Raw genomic sequence first — 21,486 nt, forward strand, 5'->3', positions numbered from 1 at the left:
TTTCTATTCCTTCCAGTATCAGCAGTGTCTGTGGCACAAACCCACGGGAGCATATAGAACAGAGCACGTGTGGGAGCTGGCGTGATGATGCTTTCAATCAGCTTAACTATATTTAAAGTTTAAAAGGTCAGACACAACACAACCCTGAAATACAGCCCAAATAAATGAAAACTAGTTCAATTTTTCACTACATGACCTTAGCCAGTGTGCTGCCTTGGATGAAAATGTGCAGATCAGGGCACAGCTATAGAATCATAAACTCCGTAAGGCTGGAAAAGACTTCCAAGATCATTGAGCCCAACCTTTGACTGAACATCACTATGCTAACCAAACCACAGCATTAACTGCCAGGCCCAATCATTTCTTGAACACTTCCAGGAATGGTGACTTTACCACCTCCCTGGGTAGCCAGTTCCAATGCTTGACCACTCTTCCAGAGCAAAACTTCTTCCTGATGTCCATCCCAAACCTCCTCTGGCACAACATAATGCTGTCCTCTTGACCTGTTGCTTAATTCCTCTCTCCATTCCTCAGTTCCCATTGCTTTCAACAATAGGGCTGGATTGTGCAGTTTTATGTGACAGTTTTGGTAAGGGCTGTGCTGCAATAGAGTTGATGATCATAGAATCATGGAACACTTTGAGGTGGAAGGGATCTTAAAGATCATTTGGTTTCAATTTCCCTGCCATGGACTGGGAACCTTTCACTAGACCAGGTTACTCAGAGCCCCAACCCATTCAGCCTTGAATACTTCCAGGGATGGGACATCCATCCCTTCTCTGAGCAATCTGTTTCATTGTCTCACCACCCTCACAATCAAGCATTTCTTCCTAACAGCTAATCCAAACCTACCCTTCTTCAGCTTAAGGCCATTCATCACTACAACAAGCTCTTGTGTCCCTCTCCAGCTTTCTTGTAAGCCCCCTCCAACAGGTACTGGAAGATGCATTAGGAAAAGTCCCTAATAAGAGAAAACACCTTTAAAAACATCATATATGGTGACGTAAACATCTCCCAGTCCAAATGACATGGTCTGACTTGCAAGGATAGATGATGCAGGACTGCAACTCTTTCCCAGAAAACTGGTATTTCCTGCCATGACAGACTATGTGAAATTGGCTTCATCTCCAGTTGAGGAATGGAGGGAGCGCTGTGTTATCAGGTGAGGAACCATCACAGCACAAATAGGGTAAGCATGGGGATTGAAAATTCCATGATGACTCTGATACTGAAAGCAGAGGGGAATGCAATGGCCTGAGAAGGTGATCCTATATATTAAGCCATATGTGACTTTCTGCTTCAGCTCACAGACACTGAAAGTAAGGAATATTAGTTCATTTCTCCCTGATGCAAAACAGGATTGCTTCTTGAAGAAGGTTTAAATATTTTTAACTCCCTTGGGAAACAAACAGCCTGAACCTAACAGAATTTATATTTAAGAATTCTACCCCAAATTGTTTTTTTCCAATAGAAAGATGATTGCATTATATCACTGAAAAAAGCTCAGAGCACTTACTCATATATGCTTTCTCAACAAGTGAAATAAATGCTTTTAGTCATACTCCATGCATAGAAGGAAAGGCATTGTATGCCTGGTTTAATTATAACCTTTCAAAATTAAACCAGATCACTTCTTGCAGAGATTTACCAATTCACATGTATTAGGCTGGAGCACTAAGAGCACCTGTGCCACTGTACCTGCTGCACCCTGAAGCAACCCTTACTGCTGGCAGGGAAGAACGAGGCCGGCACGCAGTGCTACTTACTTTCTGTGCCAGCATCCCATGTGCTCTTCCTGATGGAGTCACAGTCCGAGCGGCAGGGAGACACAGCAGGCAGGTTTGGAGCTACACTGCACACCACCACCCCCCTCCTGGCTGTCAGTATTCGAGGGGACTCCGGATGAAATGTTGTCATCTCCTGGTGCTCCACACCAAGCCCATCCACTATCTTGTCCAGGTTATTCCGTGAGTCACTCTGGAAGCATGGGGTATAGGCCATTGGCCTCACTGGCACCTGTGGAGGCCCAACCTCCTGGTAGATATTCCTGCTGTCTCCACTGTTCCTGATGTTCTTGAATTGGATGCCATTGCTCTTGTTGAGCAGGGCTGCAGTAGCTGGATCCTGTACAAGCGTGATGTTGTTGCGGGAATAATTCTTCCTGAAAACCTTCTTGCGAAAAATGATGAAAAGAACAATTAACACAACTATGACAAACAGGACCACGGCTATTCCTATCAGCTCCTCCTTGCCAACGTAGGAATGCCCAGCTTGTATATTGGGGACCACCACGGGGCGCAGGCCACAGTATTGACCCACGTAGCCAGGGGTGCAGTTACACAGAAATGAACCAAAGATGTTGACACAGGAGCCACCATTTTCACATTCTTCTCTTTCACACTCATCAATGTCTTCTTCACACCTTTAAAGAAGAAAAGGAGAGTCTCAAAAACATCTAAGAGGCAGTCCAGGCTGTGCATGATGCCTTATCTTGTCAAAGTGGTGCCATTAGTTAACACCTTGTGGTACTTTGCAAATTATCATATTATTATCATATTATTTAATGGCATTTAATTTTTTTCTACAGCTATTCCATGGGTTTTTTAAAGACAGGAAATATCCAGAAGGAAATAAGAGTTTAAAGCATCTGATAGATATCAAGAAGGAAATAATGTATCTGATAGGAAAAGGCACCTTGACCCTAATGAGGCTTACTGAATGTAATACAGAATCTGCTTCTTTACACTGTTTTTGGACTACCCTGTGGGTTTCAATACAAAATATTAGAGGGGGATTCAAGGAGAAGATAGTTGAGAAAAAATATAGTAAAAACCTCGGGATATTTATTGAAGGGAGAGGAGAGGAGAGGAGAGGAGAGGAGAGGAGAGGAGAGGAGAGGAGAGGAGAGGAGAGGAGAGGAGAGGAGAGGAGAGGAGAGGAGAGGAGAGGAGAGGAGAGGAGAGAGAGAGGAGAGGAGAGGAGAGGAGAGGAGAGGAGAGGAGAGGAGAGGAGAGGCAAAAGGATATACTGACTATGTAATATTTTTTAGGTCAGGAGATAAAATAAACAAATATTAGAGGTGGGGGGAAAAAAGGAACAGGAACCATAAAGAGAGGGGAGAATTGGAAAAAATAAGATGTAGCAAAATGCAGAGGAAAAAGTACAAACAGTAGACAAACCAGATAAGGGAAAAGCATGTTGATGGGCAAGACAGGATTTTCTATGTCTACACCAAGTCTATGATCAAGGCAAGGATTTAAGAAAATGACTGCAATAAATTACCCTTTTATGTCAGGGCTAAGGTGACTAAATAATTGATCCCTTTTCAAAACAAAGATTACATAGCAGCTTCCGCAGGTTTTACAAGATTGTTCAAAAAGCTGGCAACAGACAGGTGTATCTCAGAGAAAACTGTCTTGAGATAACATCCTGAATCAACAGCTTAGGAGGGTAAGTTAGAAAAAACATTTCTGAGCATGCAAGTCTCAGGGATTTCTCAGCTGTCATTAGCTCTGACTTGGAATAAGTGCTAAGGTTGTGGTTATTTTTTGTGAGGTGAGTCATAGCTTTTGGGTACAAAATGCCTGATCAAAAAGCCCACCATCACTGAGTCAAAATCTCCCATTGCCCACCTGGGGAGGGACACTTACGTTACTCCTGTCAGGCCATTTTTGCAGTTGCAGATGAAAGCATTGCCGATGGGATCACATGAGCCTCCATTCCGGCAAGGATTTGGGAAGCAGGCTGTGATCTCTGACTCACAATTCCTTCCTGTAAACTGGGAGAGGCAATTGCAATGGTACCCTGGGAGGTGAGGGACAGAGAGACGGAAATTAGACTCCTACCACTGAGTCTGTCTAAAAGTGACAGGATCCATTTGGGTGCTTTACACCGAAAAATAAATTGCACTGTGGGGGCAAGAGGATGTTCACACTCATTCTGGTCTGTCCATGTGGCCCACACTAATGCTAGTCAAGAGTTTGTCCATCTGAGATGCCCAGGCAACCAGAGCTCATGTCTACAACCAGAGGCTGAGGCCCAGACCATCCTAATCATCATGATTCAGGTAAGAATAAACGTCATTTGTGAACACCTTTAAAGAAGGGTATTTCAGGAAATACATTCTAGATCAAGGATGTATTTCCCAACTTTTTCAAAATGTTTGCTGATAGAGGCAATCTACTCTCCTTTTGGGGCTTCACCGATGTACAAATACATCAGCTGAGAGCTTTTCCATCTCTGCCCTTTAAAAGAGCAACACAATGGGGATGTGACTAATAAAACACCAGTTTTATAAAGTGCATCATCAAGGCACAAACTATAAACTTCAAAATACCAGCTGACCTGGGCAATACCAGCCCTAATCAGAGCTGATTATGTTCAGTACTAGTGTGCTATCAAATTCTGATTAATCACTCACATCAGTTCATCAGGCATAACAACATTCATGTGGAGGGGGACTCTGTTGGGGATTGAAGTCCCATTTCTATGTTTTTTGCCAACACAGGGCAACACCAGAATTTAAAAAAAAAAGAGATTTTAAACACATCAGTTCACCCTGCCAAGTATCAAATGACAAATATATTTTTTATTTTTCTCTACTTGTGAGTTCATATGGCTCAGTGCCATTAATAAAAGCTTTATTTAAGGTCACAAAGAAATCCAGTGAGGCAGCGCATCTCTTAAAGTTGTGAACTGCATATGGAAATCTGACGACTTTTTTGCTGGAAAAGAGCATGGAACATGTAGGCTGTGAAAGCCATGAGATGTCTAAGACATCCCTGGAAGTGGAAGACTCCTAGGTTAGAGCTGTTGAGCCAGCAAAATTTTCCTGGACATCTGTAAAAAAACTTTGGCTGATCTTTTAGAAAGTTCCTTATATAATCCAAATGTCCTAAACAGATATGTAGGCAAGGTTCAAGCTCCAGTTATGGGGTTCACATACCTACTGAATATAGCATAATAACCAACTAAAACAAGAAACCTTCCTGCCATTAAAACAGCTGCAGTTAGAGCTGAAATGGTTGAGTGCAACTCAATTCAGTGTCAAAATTACTGGCAATCAAGTTGATGTAGTGGAAATATCATCTCTCAGTGGTGAGCCTTTTAAATGTATTTTTAAAAACTTTCTATATCTATACATCTGGAAAAAACCACAAATACTTGTTTTAAAAGTTCTTCTTTCTGCAAATAAGGCAAGAATATCCAGCACAGTTACAAGGAAAAGAATTTCATGGAAACAGTATGGAAAAACCCAGCGGAGGCATAAGAAAAAAGCAATTCTGCATCAAGACTCCCACATCTTTTATGTCCTATATGGTTCAATTCGCCTTGTTCAGCTACTCTAATTGAATTCTTTCATGAGGACAGGCTTTTGAGAATAAACTTGGAACCAGACTTGATGGCATACTCATTCAAGAGTCCAATACTATTTAACTGAAGATAAATGAAACAGATACTCAAATATCATGCTGTTCTGTTGTCCTGCTACAAGAAGGGAGACAGACACACTGATCGCTCCAAGGTTACAGAGTTAAGAAGATAAATTATTCAACTTCTGGGCTTCCCAAAAGGCATGTTTAGTAAGCATCAGCAAGATGGCCTTATTTCTTTTTGTGTCTTACAAATATCTCACTCAGACAATGTGAACATTTTTCTGTACCTATAGTGATCTGTGTCTGAAGAACTACAAACCTGTGACTGTAGGTAGAATTCACAGCATGAATAAATAAGGCTGTTTCAGCACTTCCTTTTTATGACTGAACAGTGACATCTATAGTTCAAAAATTTACACTAATGTTTTTTTAAGTTTTTTACAGACTCAATGAGTTTAAGCAAAAGGAGAACATTCAATTAAAATATAAACCACTTCATTTAAAATCAGTTCTGTTGCCTTATGTAACAGCAGAATATATATGTTATTCTATTTGTTATCTGATATTTGATAAATGTCCATAACTCTAAAGTGATGTTAAAAGCCAAGTTTCTGCTGTTTTTAAACGAAGTTTTCAGGTGCCAATCGTTTGTAAGACAAAGGCCTTGAATCGCTTTCTTTTCATGTCTTTTGTTTGTTTCAGCTAAGCTCTAAGTCCTGTAATATAATCTGTTTACATTTGTTCATTATAGAAAACTTGAAGAGTATTGATCTGATTTAAAAAAAAAAAAATTACCACCAACTATAAAAGAAACATGGAATGCATTTTATACTAAGAGATGAAACTGAATTACTAGATGGGTCAGAGCCCTGTTCAGCAGTGTAAGAACAGGACCAAAATAAAAATCTGCTTCTGAAAGCCCACATTTTTCACACAATTTGATTTAATGATAGTGGAACACACATCAGATATTAGAAGACTGCAATATTCACTATGGATTCTAAGTCTAAGGATCAAAGTTAGAAATCAAGAAGGCACTAAAACAAAGCAGTATTGAATTACCATATTTATCACAGGTGCTTCCCCTCGTTGGATTGACTGCCATACACCTGCCAAGTCCAATCCACTGGCAACAGACACAGAACTTTTCTGTGACACACATGCTCAGAGCTGCAGAGCACTCACCCGGGAGGTGTCCAACACAGCAAAGCATATGTCAAAATTCATGGAGTAGGGAAGAGGAGAGCTGATATGACGGCTCAGTAGACAGCATATAGCACTCAGCCAGAAGACCTGCCAGACCTTTAATCCTTCTCCAAACCTCCCAGCAGAGGCTGCAATTTTGCAGGCTACTGAATATTTTAGCCACATGGCTGTGGACAAAGGCAAATTGTGAAGAAAACCCCTCTGGTTGGGAGTGCATCTTGGGTCCAATAAAGGCTTTTTATTATACTTTACATTTAATATCCTGCTACTGTACCATTCATTTCTTCCCTCTGGTTTAGAACAAGAATAACAAGCAAATTTCTCACATTCAAGGATGAGAAAAGGCTCAGTGTCCTGTCCTCTCAGCAAGGGATGAAAAATCTCTTTTAAACAATGTGGGACTTGATCCTGTTCACAATGAAAACACTGAAGTTTTGGAAATTCATCAGCGTTTAAGATCATACAGTCCATCTGAGCTACTTCCACAAGGAATGAGTATTTAATTCCTAGAAATGTTGATCTGCATTCTCCAAGGCAGCAAATTTTGTGATATCACCACAGTGTTTCTTCAGAGGGATACAGTGGAAAAAGGAAGCTCAGGAAAACACCTCTGAAAAGCTTTAGGTTGGGACCACAACATTCTCAGCATGTGCCATAGTAGCATGTACCCAATGGCTGACCTAAGAGCAACAAGAAGCTATGAACCACAATAGAGCCTTTTTAGGCTGTATCTATGCTAACAAGTCCTGCAGAGAAGCAGCAGTGGCTCTGTGGAGCCAAACTGGTGCTGAGGAGCCACCCTGTGTGCAGCTCAGGGCTTTGGGACAAGCTGTCCCCCAGTTCAGCCTGGGCCTGCCCTCCCAGACCTTGCCTCTCCAGTGGGAAGTGAAGCCCAGGGAGAGATGATGATCAGAAGATGTGCATCAAATACCATTCATGACCTGAAACATTATGTATACATAGGTCTACACATTGTCTCGGGCTTACTGGTTGTTTTATAAGGCTTCTCTCATGCTCCTTCATCAATCTGAGTCCCCTCTGCATAGTTAAATCTCACCTCCTCCCTGTGACTCAAACAGCTGCCCTTACTGCTCTCTTGGTGTGTCCCTACCTAGAGGAAGAGGTGTTTTTCACCCCAGACCTCACTGAAGAGCAACATGCAGTGAGACAGGACACTACCCAGCTCCCTGCCTACACCTGTGTTTGCCTGGCACTTGAGAAGCAGAGGCAGCGGCACAAGGCAGGCACAGTGCCATCAGCAGATGGGGTGTTGTTATGTAGTGAACATCTCTGCTGGTAGCATTCCCAGCCTGAGCATCTGAATGTCTGTCTATCCCAAGGTTTACTTGGCTTTATTAAAGAGGATGCTCCAAACTGCTGCCAATTTTTTTTTTTAACATGTGTACGCTCCTGTTTCTATCTATCCCATGCAAGACAGGCTGGTTTTTATCTGTTAATGTGCTTTGGCTTTTCCATTTCTCTCTCTGTGTAGTTTCTCTCCCTGCTGTGCAGCTAGATCTGACAAACTCAAGGTCCAGAAATTGCCCTGACCAGGACATTGACCACACTGTGTTACACACCAAGTTAACTGGTAAGAACTACTGAAGGTGAAGAGGATCTCTCCCAGCATTTGTATTTTGGTAGGTCTATAGTCAAACCAGGCCACCTTCAAGTACTGTGTGTTCAGCCATCCACAGTCCTGCCAGTCTGGATTTCACTTATCTGTCTTCAAAGAGATCACTGCCCCTTGCCACTTGCCGGTATGAAAATGAACCTCAGTCTTTGCTGAACCAGTGCTATGAGAAGATTGGCATGCATACACTTTTAAAGTGAGAATTCAAGAACAGATGCCTATATTCACTACATATTAAAAACATTAAGCGCCCCTAGAATTTCTAAAAAAGCTTAAAAAAAATAACTGAAGTGCATTTGGTATACTCACATCACAGTATGCTGGGTTGTTTACATGTGTGAAAAAGCAAAATCAAGAACATTAATAAGACCAAGTCAGTTCTTGTGGTATTATTACACTAATTTTTCCCTTATTTCTTTTTTATGAATTACCTGATTCTCAAAACCAGTCGTGAGTAATGTTGCCAACAACATTTAAAGCACGTGTTAAACCCACCACCCAAGTGCCATGTTGCATTCTCCTCCCTTTGGATTTTAGCTCTGTTCATGAAAAAAAGAGAAAAAATAATAGAAGAAAAGTGGAAAGTGGAGAAAGCAAAATGACTTTATGTCCCCATACTCTGCCCACAGTACTTGACTCAGAAAATATTTCCACTCAAATGCTTCATGTTCAAGTAAAATCGCCTACTCATATAAGCCATTTACTTTAATCAAAGCCAGATGTATACAGGACTGATCAAATTAAAAGGAAGTAACTATACTTATAATTGCAGGCTTTACAAGCATGAGGTTTCTCTCTGTGGTTGAAAACCTTGGTGCAGTCTTTGCATGCGATTACAGTAAAGCTTTCTATTGCTGAGATTGCTCATACTGTTACTCATGCAGATAAACATACATTTACTATTGGCAGCCCTGCAAGTGCCACACTATTATTAAGGTTGTGTGACATTTCCCATTTTAAGACCTCATATTCAGCATCTTATACCTTAACCACACTTTAAACACTTGGTTGAATTTTCTTGGGAAATTTCAGTTCAAAGAGCCAAGCTGTTTCTGAAAGTCATGTTGTTCATCAGGTTTCAAAATGCTAACTTTCTTTAAAAATAGATTTACTGACCCATACTTATGGATAGGGACTGAAAAGTCTGGCAGAATGTGGCCTGTACTTCAGGGCTGTGGTTTCCACTGTCTCCCAAGAAAATTGTCCTGAGTATGTCTCTTTCTGCTAGGAGTCTCCTCAGCTGTCAGATCCAGTGAGTGCTCATCCCCCTCTGCCAGCCCCTATTTAAGCATGCACTGGATCTCCCCATGGGGTCTCTGGACACACAGTCTCCCCTCTTGTACCACTGACAGCACTTGGCCAACACTGCTGCCTAAGAGCAAGCAGAGATTCATGCCCCTGGTCACTTTCTGCTGGCTCAGAAACCAGAGTTTGAAAGCAGAGAGGCTTTTATGTACTCTTGGAGTTCCCATCTGAGCTGTCTGTGCTCTCTCATGCAGGCTGAGATCCCCGTTCTGCTCTGTTCCATATGCAGAGAGGTCAGGCAGAAAGAGGCACTGTGGGTCAGCTTAGCCCTGTGCCAGCCCTGCTCTGGGGCAACACTTCTGTGGTCAGTCCTGAGCTCTGTGCAGCCCAGGCACAGCCCTGCCCTGCGCCAGGAGCTGGGAATGTGTCCATCCATACCCTAACAGCAGCAGCATGGACACACTCCCAGTGCATACACAGCACTTTCCCAAACAGGGCTGTGGTATATCCCTATTCCCAACCACAGTGTGAAGTGAAAGGCAATTGAGGCAGCTTTTTATTAATGGGGAACAGGGCAGTGGGTATTTCTACTCAAAGGAAGATCTCAGGAACAGAGACAGAATAGAGAATCTTAGATTCTCTATAACAGGAACACTGTTATGGAGGTTTGCGTCGTAGATGCTCAAATTATGTAAATTCTATGCAAATTAGACACGGCCTCTTTGACTTCTGGTATGTAGCCAGCAACTATTTCATGTTATAATGTTGGGTAACCTTTGCTTGACTGTTTTTTTCTTAAGTTAGCTATAGATCCCAGCTTTCTTTTTCTCTCTCCTAATTTTCTTGTAAAGCCCAGTGGGTTGTCCATAACTACAAGGATGCTAACAGTATATGAAATCTGCTTTGTAAAATTAGAACTAGAGGGTTTATTTATTTAAAAAAATCTTAAAATACTCTCTGTTTAGGAAAAGGAACAATATTTTCCGAACACTGACATAGGAGGATAATATCATAAAAAATATTAGTCAAGAGATCCTGCAGCTACTGAATGCCCTGTGATTGGGAAAAGGACCTTTGCATGGTATATTTTTGCATTCTTCCCTTCACCACAAAAGAAAAAAGCTGCCATTTTCATTCTTAAGAAAATTCTTAAAAAATTGAGTCTTTTATTTTTTTTCTTTTTTGAATGGAAGTCAGCTGCTAACATCTATGTCAGCAAGTGCAATGGTTGACGGTTCTTAAAAGCACATTGCAATCTGTGGCTCTGCTACTAGGACTTGCAATGCTGATGGGCTCTTGTGCTATTAGAATTTAATTATGTGGCCTTTCAGCACATGGAGGACACTAACAACAGAACTGCTTTGCCTAGTGGAGGCAAAAATGCCCATGCCCTCTCCTTAAGGGCTGGGCTGTAGAACCACCGACATACAGTCAGGGCCCATTGCACTGGAATTATGGCTTTATAACAATCCTTTATTTACACACACTGCTGAGACAGTAAAAACAGCAAACAGATTTTTTGACGGCAGGCAGCCAAAACATCCCTTCAGGGCACATGCCCCTCGCCGAGGCAGGAACACAGGCAAGTTAAATCAGTTCTGTGCCTGCTTTCCAGCAGCGAATTTTGTTGATGTGAAAATGGTATTTGCCATTCCAGTTATAAGATGGGTCCAAACTTCAGGGCCGCTTGTTTCTCCCTTACCCCGTGTCTCCCCTCAGTTTGAGTTGGCATGCACATGGTGCTGGGAAAAAAAAGAATTACTGTAAGGAGTTCTGTTAGAAAGGTTTCAATTTACTCATCATGAGATTGCTGAGCAATACGGTAAATAGACTCAAATAAAATCAATAGAAGGAACTGTTCTCATGCTTCCTAGGATGTGAGGCGAATGGTTAAGCTAATTTCTTAAGCAGAGACTCCGAATCAAAGCCATCATACAGACATTCCTGTACATACTACAGCCATATTTCCTACGAATTTCAAAAATCATGCTCAGCAATTCTTCCAGTGGCTGCAGCATCCTTCTGTCTCAGAATTATTTTCTTTTGCCCTTTTTATGCAGCCCTCCTTTTCTCTCCTTCCCCTGGTAAATAAAGACCCTTAAGGACAAACACACACACAGCAGCTTCTCTCCTCATGTCCCACATGAATTGCCAGGGCTGTGCTTCATTCCTTCTAACTGTCCTCCCATTTCTTTCCATCAACAGCGCAGCTGACAGCATCCCTGATGCATCATGGGAGAAGAGGTGGCTGAATCAAAACCAAAGACCCAGACGGAATGCTAGCTGAGACAGCCCAGCATGGACAAATCCACATTTTCAGGATTTACTTTATAGGAGTGGGGCTATCCAACTGAGAAAATTATCACAGTTTTGCTCAGATCTCACCGCATGTTGGTCTTGAACTGATCTGAAGTTTCGGCCTAAAAACTCTGTGTGGTGGAGGGGACTCAGAAAAGAAATATGAGAGTCAGGCTTAAACTAATGAAAACCAGAAATAATAACTATAGGTGCAAGGGAATTGCAGTGACACATTAAAGCAGAAATCCCTGGGACAGTGGTTAAATGATCCATAAAATAAGAGTTTAGGCGGGAACTTCCCTACAGACCCATGACCAAAACTCACTGACAGTAAGTGGATGGAAAGCTCTGAACTTGCAGAAAACCTCTCTGTTGAGCAACCTCCTTTTCAGAGGAAGTTTTATCCTGCCAGAAAAGGTGTGCAATGCTGCATGCTAATACAGTATGGGGAATTGGAAGGGAAACTCCTACACTGCCGAAAGAGAACTGCCTGAGAGGCAATGTTATACATGTGGGCCATTTGCTTTTCTCTTGCTAACATGCTGACTGTTCTGGTAACTGGCGCACTGCAGTAAGTCACTGGTATCAAATGACACAAACCACCACATAACCACTGGATAGGAAACTCCACCACAAGCACAGTCTAAATCGATGCCCTATAAAATCTGGATAATATTACTTAGACCTTAGAGCAATCAGGCCTCTGAGAAAGCTGTAAAATACAGTTCAGGGGGTTTATAATGGGCCCAACTTGCTATTTTCCATGCAGACATGTAATGAAATAACTCACTTCCAAAAGGACGAAGGTGTTTGAGGACAGCTCAGTAATTATTTGTGACAGCTTTGGAAACAGAGTAAGGCAACACTGCTGTTACATCTGTGATGGACATTTCAAATCACCATCTTTGTGTACAGCCCTCAATGCTGTAAGGATGCTGTAAATGGATTCTGAAAAATCCAGCTGAACATTACAGTAATTGTAATTCCATTGGTTTCTATAGAAATAGGATTATACTAACAGCCAATAAATCAATTTCCTCCTGGAACACTAATGCAATAAGAAGGGGCACCATTTCACTGTTATTTATAGAGCAAACAGCTTTTACCCAATTTGCAATACCTATCAGAGTTTTATAGAGTTCATGAGATTTTTCAAGCATGTTGCTGCATAAAACTATCTCTGGCAATAAATTACAGAGGAAAACGGGGAGGGGGGAAGCCCATAAAGTAATGAAAGCATTTACCACCAGATGGCACGGCAGTACAGGTGCCGCCGTTCTGGCAGGGGTGTCTCTCACAGGCATCGGGATACAGGACGCAGCCCAGCTTCAATTCCGTCAGGCCGACCACTTCTGCGAAGCTGCTGCGCTTGTTCTGGAGTGGCAGCTCGTTGTTGTTTAGGACCACCGAGTCCAGGCAGCCCTGGAAGCCGCTCAGGACCTGCGTTGTCCTCTTGTCAGTCAGGCTGCGGACGTTATCCACCTGGACCTGGGCGCCGAAGTAGACGGAGCTGTCCGTGCTGAGCGTCTGGAAGTAGAGGGGGGCCTTGCGGCGCTCCACGTAGCTGTCGTCCAGGGACAGGCTGGTGAAATTGCGGTTCAGCTCCAGGAAGACAGAATGCCAGCTTCCATCGTTAACGGCCCTTCCAGAAATTCCCAGGATTCCTGGACCACTACCGCAATCCAACTGGAACCAGAGTTTGCCATCAACGATCTGAAGGAAGAAAACAGAAATCAAACCACTTCAGGCGCTCAGCTGTCTTGTAATACACTCTCACAGAGAAAATGGAAGCACAGAGAACTTCTAGACTGTCTCTGCACGCTGTTAAAGCTGCTCTCCTACATGACACTAAAAAAGCAAAAAGCTGTGCCTTTATCACAAGCAAAAAAATACAAGGTGGAAAATATCAGCTTACTTTGAATTTGCCTGAAGTCAATTACTGCAGGAAAACTAAAAATACAGAAAATCATATGGGTGCAGAACACAGGTGAAAACTGGAATAATTAGATGTTTTTTACTGAACAGGATATGGACTCGAGGACCCTTGTTCTGCTCTTGGCTCTGCTGTCGAGCAGCTGTGCCTCTCTCAGCAAGTCTGAGAGCTGGTCTGAGAGCTGTGATTCTGCTCTCACTGGCTGATGTTATCAAAAGGGCAGTCAGGGCACAGGATCACCTCTTAGTGTTTGAGAGGCTTGTGGCAAAGCCAGTGGCCACACTTTCAGCTGGTGATGTTAGGTACTCTGCTCATGCAGACAATCCTGTGCTTCTATAACTTCAAGGAGCATCTCAACGAGGTGTGGATTTTCCCTTAAGCATCATAAGTTTACTATCACTAATTACAACGGTAAGATACTAGTTGACCAAAAGTTAGTTATTTCCCAAAGATGCAACACAACCTGCTCTGTGCATACCTCACAGATGGCATAAGATGCATCTTGATTTTCTTTCTTTCCTAATATTTATGCTGGACTCATGGATTTAGAGAGTTTGTAGGGGATTTGTCACTCTTCCTCCCGTCCCTCACTCATCCCAAGTCCTCGTAAAGAGTAAATCTGTGCTATCCTACTGGGGCAGGCAAAGTGCAGAATGAGGGAATGGATATGAAGTTCTGCTTTCCTGATTAGCAGTTTACCCCAAGATTTCAGGCTTCACTAACAGATGGCATATAAATTTAAAATGGCTGACAAGGTTGGAAATAATGTCTTATGGCACATTAATTGGATTCAAGTTCTCTGAAAGCCCTTCCAAGTATTTTACCTTTATGTCATGCACTAGGAAGTATTTATTTCTGTAAACCCCATTTCAAGACAGTTCTGTCCCATTATTTATCCCCCTGAAAAGTTCAGGTGCTGTATCATTTTTCATCCTTCCAGGCAGCTCACATGGTCCTCTCACTGGTGTATCTGTTACAGAGACGGACTGCTCCCCCCAGTGAGAGCAGAATTTCCACAGATGTCAATGCAAGAACCCCATAGAGCTTTGGTGGCCTGCTGAACTAGAATGGAAAATGCAGATGTGAGGATGCTGCAGTGTGTCCATCTGCCTTTGGCCATTTTTGGCCATTTCTAGTATGAACAGTCACGTTAGATGAAGACATCTCTTGGCATGTGACTGTGTGCTCAAACTCTTCTCAGACAGTTTCCCTGATATGGCTTGAAGGTAAACAGGAAAGTTTTAATGTTCAGGAGCAGACCGTGTTGTCTGCCATTATCAGCATTTTTGGTCCTTAGAGGTTGAGAAAACTACCAGGAGAAAAGCTAAAGGCAAAATCTTGAGATCTGTAGATCTCTGGATTTCCTTCTCCTTTGCAAATCCTTGGTTTCTTGACTGGCTGACTCTGAACTGGAGCTCAAGCCAAAACACACTGGGCAATCGGGATAAAACCACACCAGTCCTCTGCTCGGTGACTGCTCGGCAGCATGGACACAGAGGTGCCAGCATGGGGCAAACTCCTCACAGATTCCAGCTGCCCACTTACTCTGCATGGTATGAGCGGGTGTAGAGGAATGAATACACGTAGAAGGAGCCAAGGGAAGGAGCTAGAATTAGCTCCTGCTATGAACAACCGGCTGTTTTGCAGTCCCGTATCTGTAGGATGTAATGAAACTGAGAAGAAATCAAATCTATGACTGTAATACATGCTCAAGGGAGGGATGTTGCTTGATACTCCTACAGCTCAATCAAATAAGGCTAATGGATGTATAGAATAATGAGTCTGGATCATTTTTCATTAAAAAACGTTTTCTTAAAGGACTCAAAACTCAGCTGTAAACAGTTTCTGTAGATTGAAATTGGGTCTGTTAAAGCATATTCTCAGGAGGAATCTTGGTAAACAAGATGTCCTGATAAACAGAATTTTTTCTCTCTAGAGATGGAGCATTAGTTTCTTTCCTCCCTGTGCAACAAAACAGTCCATAAACATTGAAGGTGCTGCTCAAAAATTGTGGTCTGTCTCACTAGGAATACAAATCAAACAGAAAAATGCACGCCAATATATTACACTTTGAAAAACAGCCATCACTGGATAAGCAGATAACTTGCTGCTTACTTAAACGGCTTTTTCCTATGGAAACTCTTCTACTGATTGTGTATAATATACATACACCTCCCCTATGACTACTTATGCCCTGAAGGACCTACTGCCTGCATGTCTATTACTCTTACTCACAGAACATGTTTTTCCAATTATCTTTATAAATACAACACCACATTTAAGCACCTGGGATAAATATTACACCATTTGTATACAGGAAACTATGACCTGAAAGATTTGCCATTAAAATATGCTTTATACATCTTTCTCATCCACTTTTATTTCTCTTTACCAGCAGATGATCTGACATGCACAGTAAATATATATTGTCTGAAGGGTTAAGTTTCCTTCCTGTTATTGAAGAAACATGAGTAACCTCTAACTAGAGTGAAAGATGGAAAGGATGGTCTGATGCTTACAGTACTGGCCTAAGACATGACAGATCTGCATGGGAACCCACACTCTGCAACATTCTTCCTCTGAGATCTCAGGCAAGCCATTAGTTTCAGGTCTCCATCAGTAAAAGAGGGGTAACGTCATTTCCCTACCTCACACCACTGCTTTACAGATACATACATTAAAGACTCTGTGACATGCCCAGATATCCCTAGCAATGGGACCATAAAAGCACCTCCATTAATCAGATGGTCATGGGCCTTGCTGTAGAGGAGCTAGGAGGACGTATTTGTCCCCTGATGGACCTTGAGGAGGAGTAGGGAGAGCAGGAAGAGCTGGCAAGGAGCAGCTGCTGCAAAGGGCTCCACTCCTGAGTACTCAGCAGCTGGACTGGCCATGCAGGGAGGAGAAGGTTTTTCCACCTAACAGGTAAAATTGCTCTCCCCACTCCTAAGCACAGAGAATTCAACCATCACTCAGCAATTAATCCCTGGTGCTCCTGTGATTCCTTGTAGCCACTGAGATGTCTGGGTCACTGCTCAGTCCTCAGAGAGGGTTCTTTGATTATAGCCTGGACCTCGGGACCAAGAAAAGCTGAACTTCAAGCTAACTGAGGGACATTCAAGGAAATAATATGGGCATCCAATGAAAACCCAGGCTTTTGTTCAGGCTCAGCAATTATCCAGACAATAACCTCAGTGGCATGGTTGGTCTGGTTGAGAGCTGGTAGCGTCAGACTGTCAGTCAAGCACTGAATGTGTGCTATTGCTTTTTTCATCTATCTGTGTAGTGCAACACTGCAGAAAGCCTGAGTTATTCTATATCACAGCAGAGACATGCAAACTTTGCAACCCCTCACCAGTGCAGCCCATGGCACCAGCAGAGACTCTCTGCACCATGAAAGCAGAGAGATACTGCTTCATCCTAGCTGGGCAGAAAATTCCCACAAAGCTTCCACTTCCCAGAGCTTTCTAGACTCAGGGTTTAGTTAATCTCAGTTATAACAATTATGACAGGGAGGTTAGTGTACACTTAAGCATACATGCCACAAGATCTCACCTGTAGAGAAGTTAAAAGAACAGTGAAGACTCCAAAAGCTGATGCAATCTGTTACATTTCAATAATTTCATTCAACGGGCAGAATGGAGCCAAACACATACTGTAAATTATATTAGAATATTAGTCTGGCTAAGATGTTTGGCTAACATCCCTATTTGTGTATGTATCAACATAGGTAATAAAATGATCAAATGGTTCTTCTGAGACCACCTCCAGCTCACACAGTCCATCTGCAGTCAAACACCATGGATACAGCATGCTGCCTCCTAATCTATCTGGGGAAATATTTCGTTAGCCGAATTGCATTTCAGGTTTGTTTGTGTAAAACGGTGTGTTTAATTAAAGCATTACTCGTTTCAACTCCAGCCACAAATGGGATCATATCCAAACTTCAGCCCTATCCAGCATAAGCCATGCAGCAGTAATGCATTAAAATGTGTAATGCACACTTAGCTAAGCCACACAAAGTTTCACATTAACTGCCTGGACCAAAGAACATATGCTTGCCCTTCACTGTTTAGCTGCTACATTTATGCCATGATGGGAAAGTCTTTCTTTACCTATTTTTAATCCTTAAAATTTCACAAAACAAGATGAATCTCCATTATATTCCTTGGGGGAAAAAAAGGAATTCTCTTCTGCTATGGCCTTGTAATGCTTTAGATGGTTAAATCTTACTTTTCTGAATTAGTTGCTACACAGGTAAAAAGGAAAGAGTGGTACTGGTTTTGGAACATGCAATCTTTCCAAAGGAAAAAAAGCCAACATTTACCTGCATCTCATTTTACTCCAATTGTCTTAAAAGCAAGAGCATAGAAAAAACAAAACAAAACAAATAACCAAACCAAAACAAAACAAAACAGGCCAACCTCTCAGAATCGATGGATGAGTTGCTTTATTTGAAACAGCTGAATAAATAACACCCTTATTTTATGATATCAATAGAGTGTAGCTGGTAGGCTTTCAGCAAAATAGTAGACAAGCAGTTTGCTCTATGGAATTGATTATTCATCCAGGAAGGACACTGTCTTAAGATTATGAAATATTTGCATCCCTGGAGTTATCACAAATGTATGAGTTTCCAAAATTAAGCTGGTCATTTAAACACCAAAAGCATATTGCAGCATTAATTTTTAAACAGACTGCAATGGCAGAGACTTGCTTCAAAACAATCAATGCCACTCTGTGCCCCAACAGCACAGGTGTTTCTGCCTGTCCTCCCATGGGCTCATACCTTGTGGGTCTAAATTTCTTCCACCTCTGCCTTTATTTGAAGCTCAGTGATGGTGCTGAGCCCTCTGATGCTAATCCAGTAGATACTTAAGTAGATGCTTAAAATTAAGGTATGTGAATAGTTCCAATTGGTTTCAAACACAGGAAGTTAAGCAAGTGATTAAGTGCTTTGCTGGAGTGATGCCAGAGTGCTCAAAAGAACACAGGATTTCAACCTTTATCCTCTATTTGGAAAGCTTCTCCTCATGTTTAATTTAATTGAAAGCAATGCTCAAATGATAACAACTTCACATTTATAGACCTCTAATTAATCTGCTTAATGGCCTCATTTTTGAGTGCTTCCCTACCTCCCAACATATGTACCTGGTTAAAGGTAGCCTTACCTCTGGTTTACAAATGAAAAAATGTGTGTTTAGGAGGTCTAAGCATAACTTCCTTAAAAACACCTGAGTCAGGGGTCCCCAAAGTGCAGTCCATGAGCCAGCTGCCATCCCTGAAGAGACCTGACAGGGTCGAATCCCTTGAGCATGATGCCATTTGTCTGCCACAGAGCACGTTTTTTGAGAACTTACCCTGATATTTCTCAGTTGAAAGACATTCGCAAACTAAACTCTGACAATTCCTGATCTTTTAAGTGACACCATTTCTTAAAAAAACCTATGCTGAATGTAATGATTTTGTTTCCTTTAAACCCCATGCATGCAGAAGCCTAGTGCCAGACCTCGGAAAAGGACATACTCACTGCAAAAGTGAATCCTGCCCTACAGAAAAGCAGAGCAGGAGGCTTTGAGAAGGTAATTCCCTATGTCCTCTCCATATCAATGCACAGGACAAAGCAGAGGCTTTGCATCCATACACAACCATGGACCTCACTCATCAGATCTGTCAGGTAGCAGCCGCATTTGAAGCTCTCTACTTTCTCTGTCTTTGTTTCTTAGACTTAGAGAGCAAACCAGCTTGACACGGAGGCTGCTGACTGAGATTGGAGCACAATAACCATAGCACTTGTCGCTGCTCCTTGAAGCATTATTTTTAACTCTGCACCTTTCAAAGAAAAATAATTAGGTGATTATGTGAAGTGGGGACTGAAAACATGATTCCTACCTCACAACTAAATACTCAATTCAGTCAATTCAGGTGATTGTAAATGTGGTTCTCTTACTGGTTTGGATTTTTTTTGTTGTTTTTTTTTTTCCTGGTTTGGGTTTTTTTGTGTGTGAGGTTTTGTTTTCTTTTGTGGTTTTTTTTTCTTTTTTTTAACAATAGTATTAGCATCAACTTTTCTATTTTGGTGGCAAAATTTCCCTGCTTCAGCTGGATATTTTCACTCAGTTGTCTATGACGTGGATATGCTGTGCTCCTTAATGATGAGAGCTTTATACACAGAACTCTAGCAAAATGAATTCTCCTATTACCATTCTAACTCCAATTCAGGCCATCTCTGTATCTTCTCCTATTGTTTTCAAGTGGCACCTTCCACCAGGGCCATTTCTTTTTTCTTTTTTGGTAATTTTCTGAAATTACCAAATTGCAAACATTACCTACTGACAGATGCTAAGAGCAAGCATGATGAGGACTTCAAAGAAGGTTTTCCAACCTGCAGTTTTGCTTGTTTTGTTTTTTTAAACAAAAACACATGCTTGAAAGTTCAAACTGCATTTCTACGTGTCTCAAAGTAGAAGCTGTCTTGTGCAAATCTGAACAATGCTGACAGTTCCTGGTGAATGACAGACAGTACTCTTGCTCATGAAATACTTCTGTCGAACAACTATAAAATTATTTGCTACCCATTAATAACTCATCTAGCCACTTTAACATTACCTAAGCATTCAGCCAAAAGTACACTAAAGATTGCAAATACAGAAACAAAAGGCTCTGTGCCATTTCTTCCACTGCTGAATTATAGAATGTGGCTGAATTACAAATGTCAGTGTTTTCATTTGGTACCTTAGAGGCTATAGCAGAAATACTATATGTGCAGGCTCTTGGATGAGCCTAATACTCCCTCTCCACCCAGCATTTGCCATTCCACAGAAACAAAAGAGAATAAAAATGCATGGAAAGCTTATCAATTAAATATTGATTTGGTATCAATCTCCACTGACCCCATGACTCTCTTAAAAAAGAATCTTAATCCACAGAGTGCAGAGATTTTCATATTCAGCAGGAGACACGTTCCAAGCAGCTGGTTCCTGGAATTACCTCACTAACAGTGAGGGCATATCCTCTAACCACAGACAGGACAGAAGGGAAGAACAGCAATTCCAGCAGGCTTCGTTTTGACTACATAGTCATATAAATGGCCAAATCTTACATCTCGTGCAAACTGGCTCCTGCACACAGACACACATAATGCGCTTATAATGAACAGCGCCCAGTGGGGAATTTTCCAAGTAAAGTACCACTAACAAGCTGCTTTTCTGATCGTTGCTGCTGCTGCTGTTGTTGAAATTGTTTTCCCTGTTAGAATCAGACTTCATCTTCTCCATCTACAGCTGAAATAAGAAAAGCATTCCCAAAATCAAGAGCCAAGAGAAAATACAGAATTGAGAAAAACAACTGCAGAAAAGATAAGTTATTTTAATTACCTTCAGAATTATACAGGGATTCGCTCTGGTGTACATTATAATCCCGTTGCTTTGCAGGGTTCGCAGTCGGAGAGCCAACTTGAATTCCTCTTTCTTGCTATTTTCAGAAACACGGTATTTAATGTAGCTATTCCCAGCAAAGCTAAGGGAAGTGTGGCCTGAAACAACCATTTTGAAAAGACACATGTGCTTTTAGTGATACATAAAACAATTCCTCAACTGTTAAGTAATTAAAGAATTTATAAAGTTTATGAGAATGACTCAGAAGAAGTAAATAAAACTCATTTTTGATGAGAGAAAACAAAGCTGGCATCTACTACAAAATATTTCTGCATTTCCTTTTTTTAAACTATTTTTCAGGGGATAGAGGAAAGTTCTATTTCTCCATATTTAGAAATAAAAAAAAGGGGTTTCTCCAAG

At 41.7% G+C, this 21,486-nt stretch overlaps 1 protein-coding gene across 4 annotated transcripts in view; it reads right to left on the reverse strand.

Annotated features, from left to right (window-relative positions):
- FAT3 (FAT atypical cadherin 3) overlaps window positions 1–21,486 on the reverse strand; it is a 399,599-nt gene that overhangs the window by 13,756 nt on the left and 364,357 nt on the right. For all 4 annotated transcript variants that reach the window (XM_064719072.1, XM_064719053.1, XM_064719062.1 and 1 more), the window contains 4 exons: window positions 21,067–21,224; window positions 13,002–13,470; window positions 3,651–3,804; window positions 1,767–2,422 (listed from right to left, as the gene is read on the reverse strand). In XM_064719072.1, coding sequence (XP_064575142.1) covers window positions 1,767–2,422; window positions 3,651–3,804; window positions 13,002–13,470; window positions 21,067–21,224 — 1,437 coding nt within the window. The remainder of the gene's footprint in view (window positions 1–1,766; window positions 2,423–3,650; window positions 3,805–13,001; window positions 13,471–21,066; window positions 21,225–21,486) is intronic.

This window comes from Zonotrichia leucophrys, chromosome 1 (genome assembly GCF_028769735.1).
Source record: "Zonotrichia leucophrys gambelii isolate GWCS_2022_RI chromosome 1, RI_Zleu_2.0, whole genome shotgun sequence".
NCBI classification, from domain to species: Eukaryota; Metazoa; Chordata; class Aves; order Passeriformes; family Passerellidae; genus Zonotrichia; species Zonotrichia leucophrys.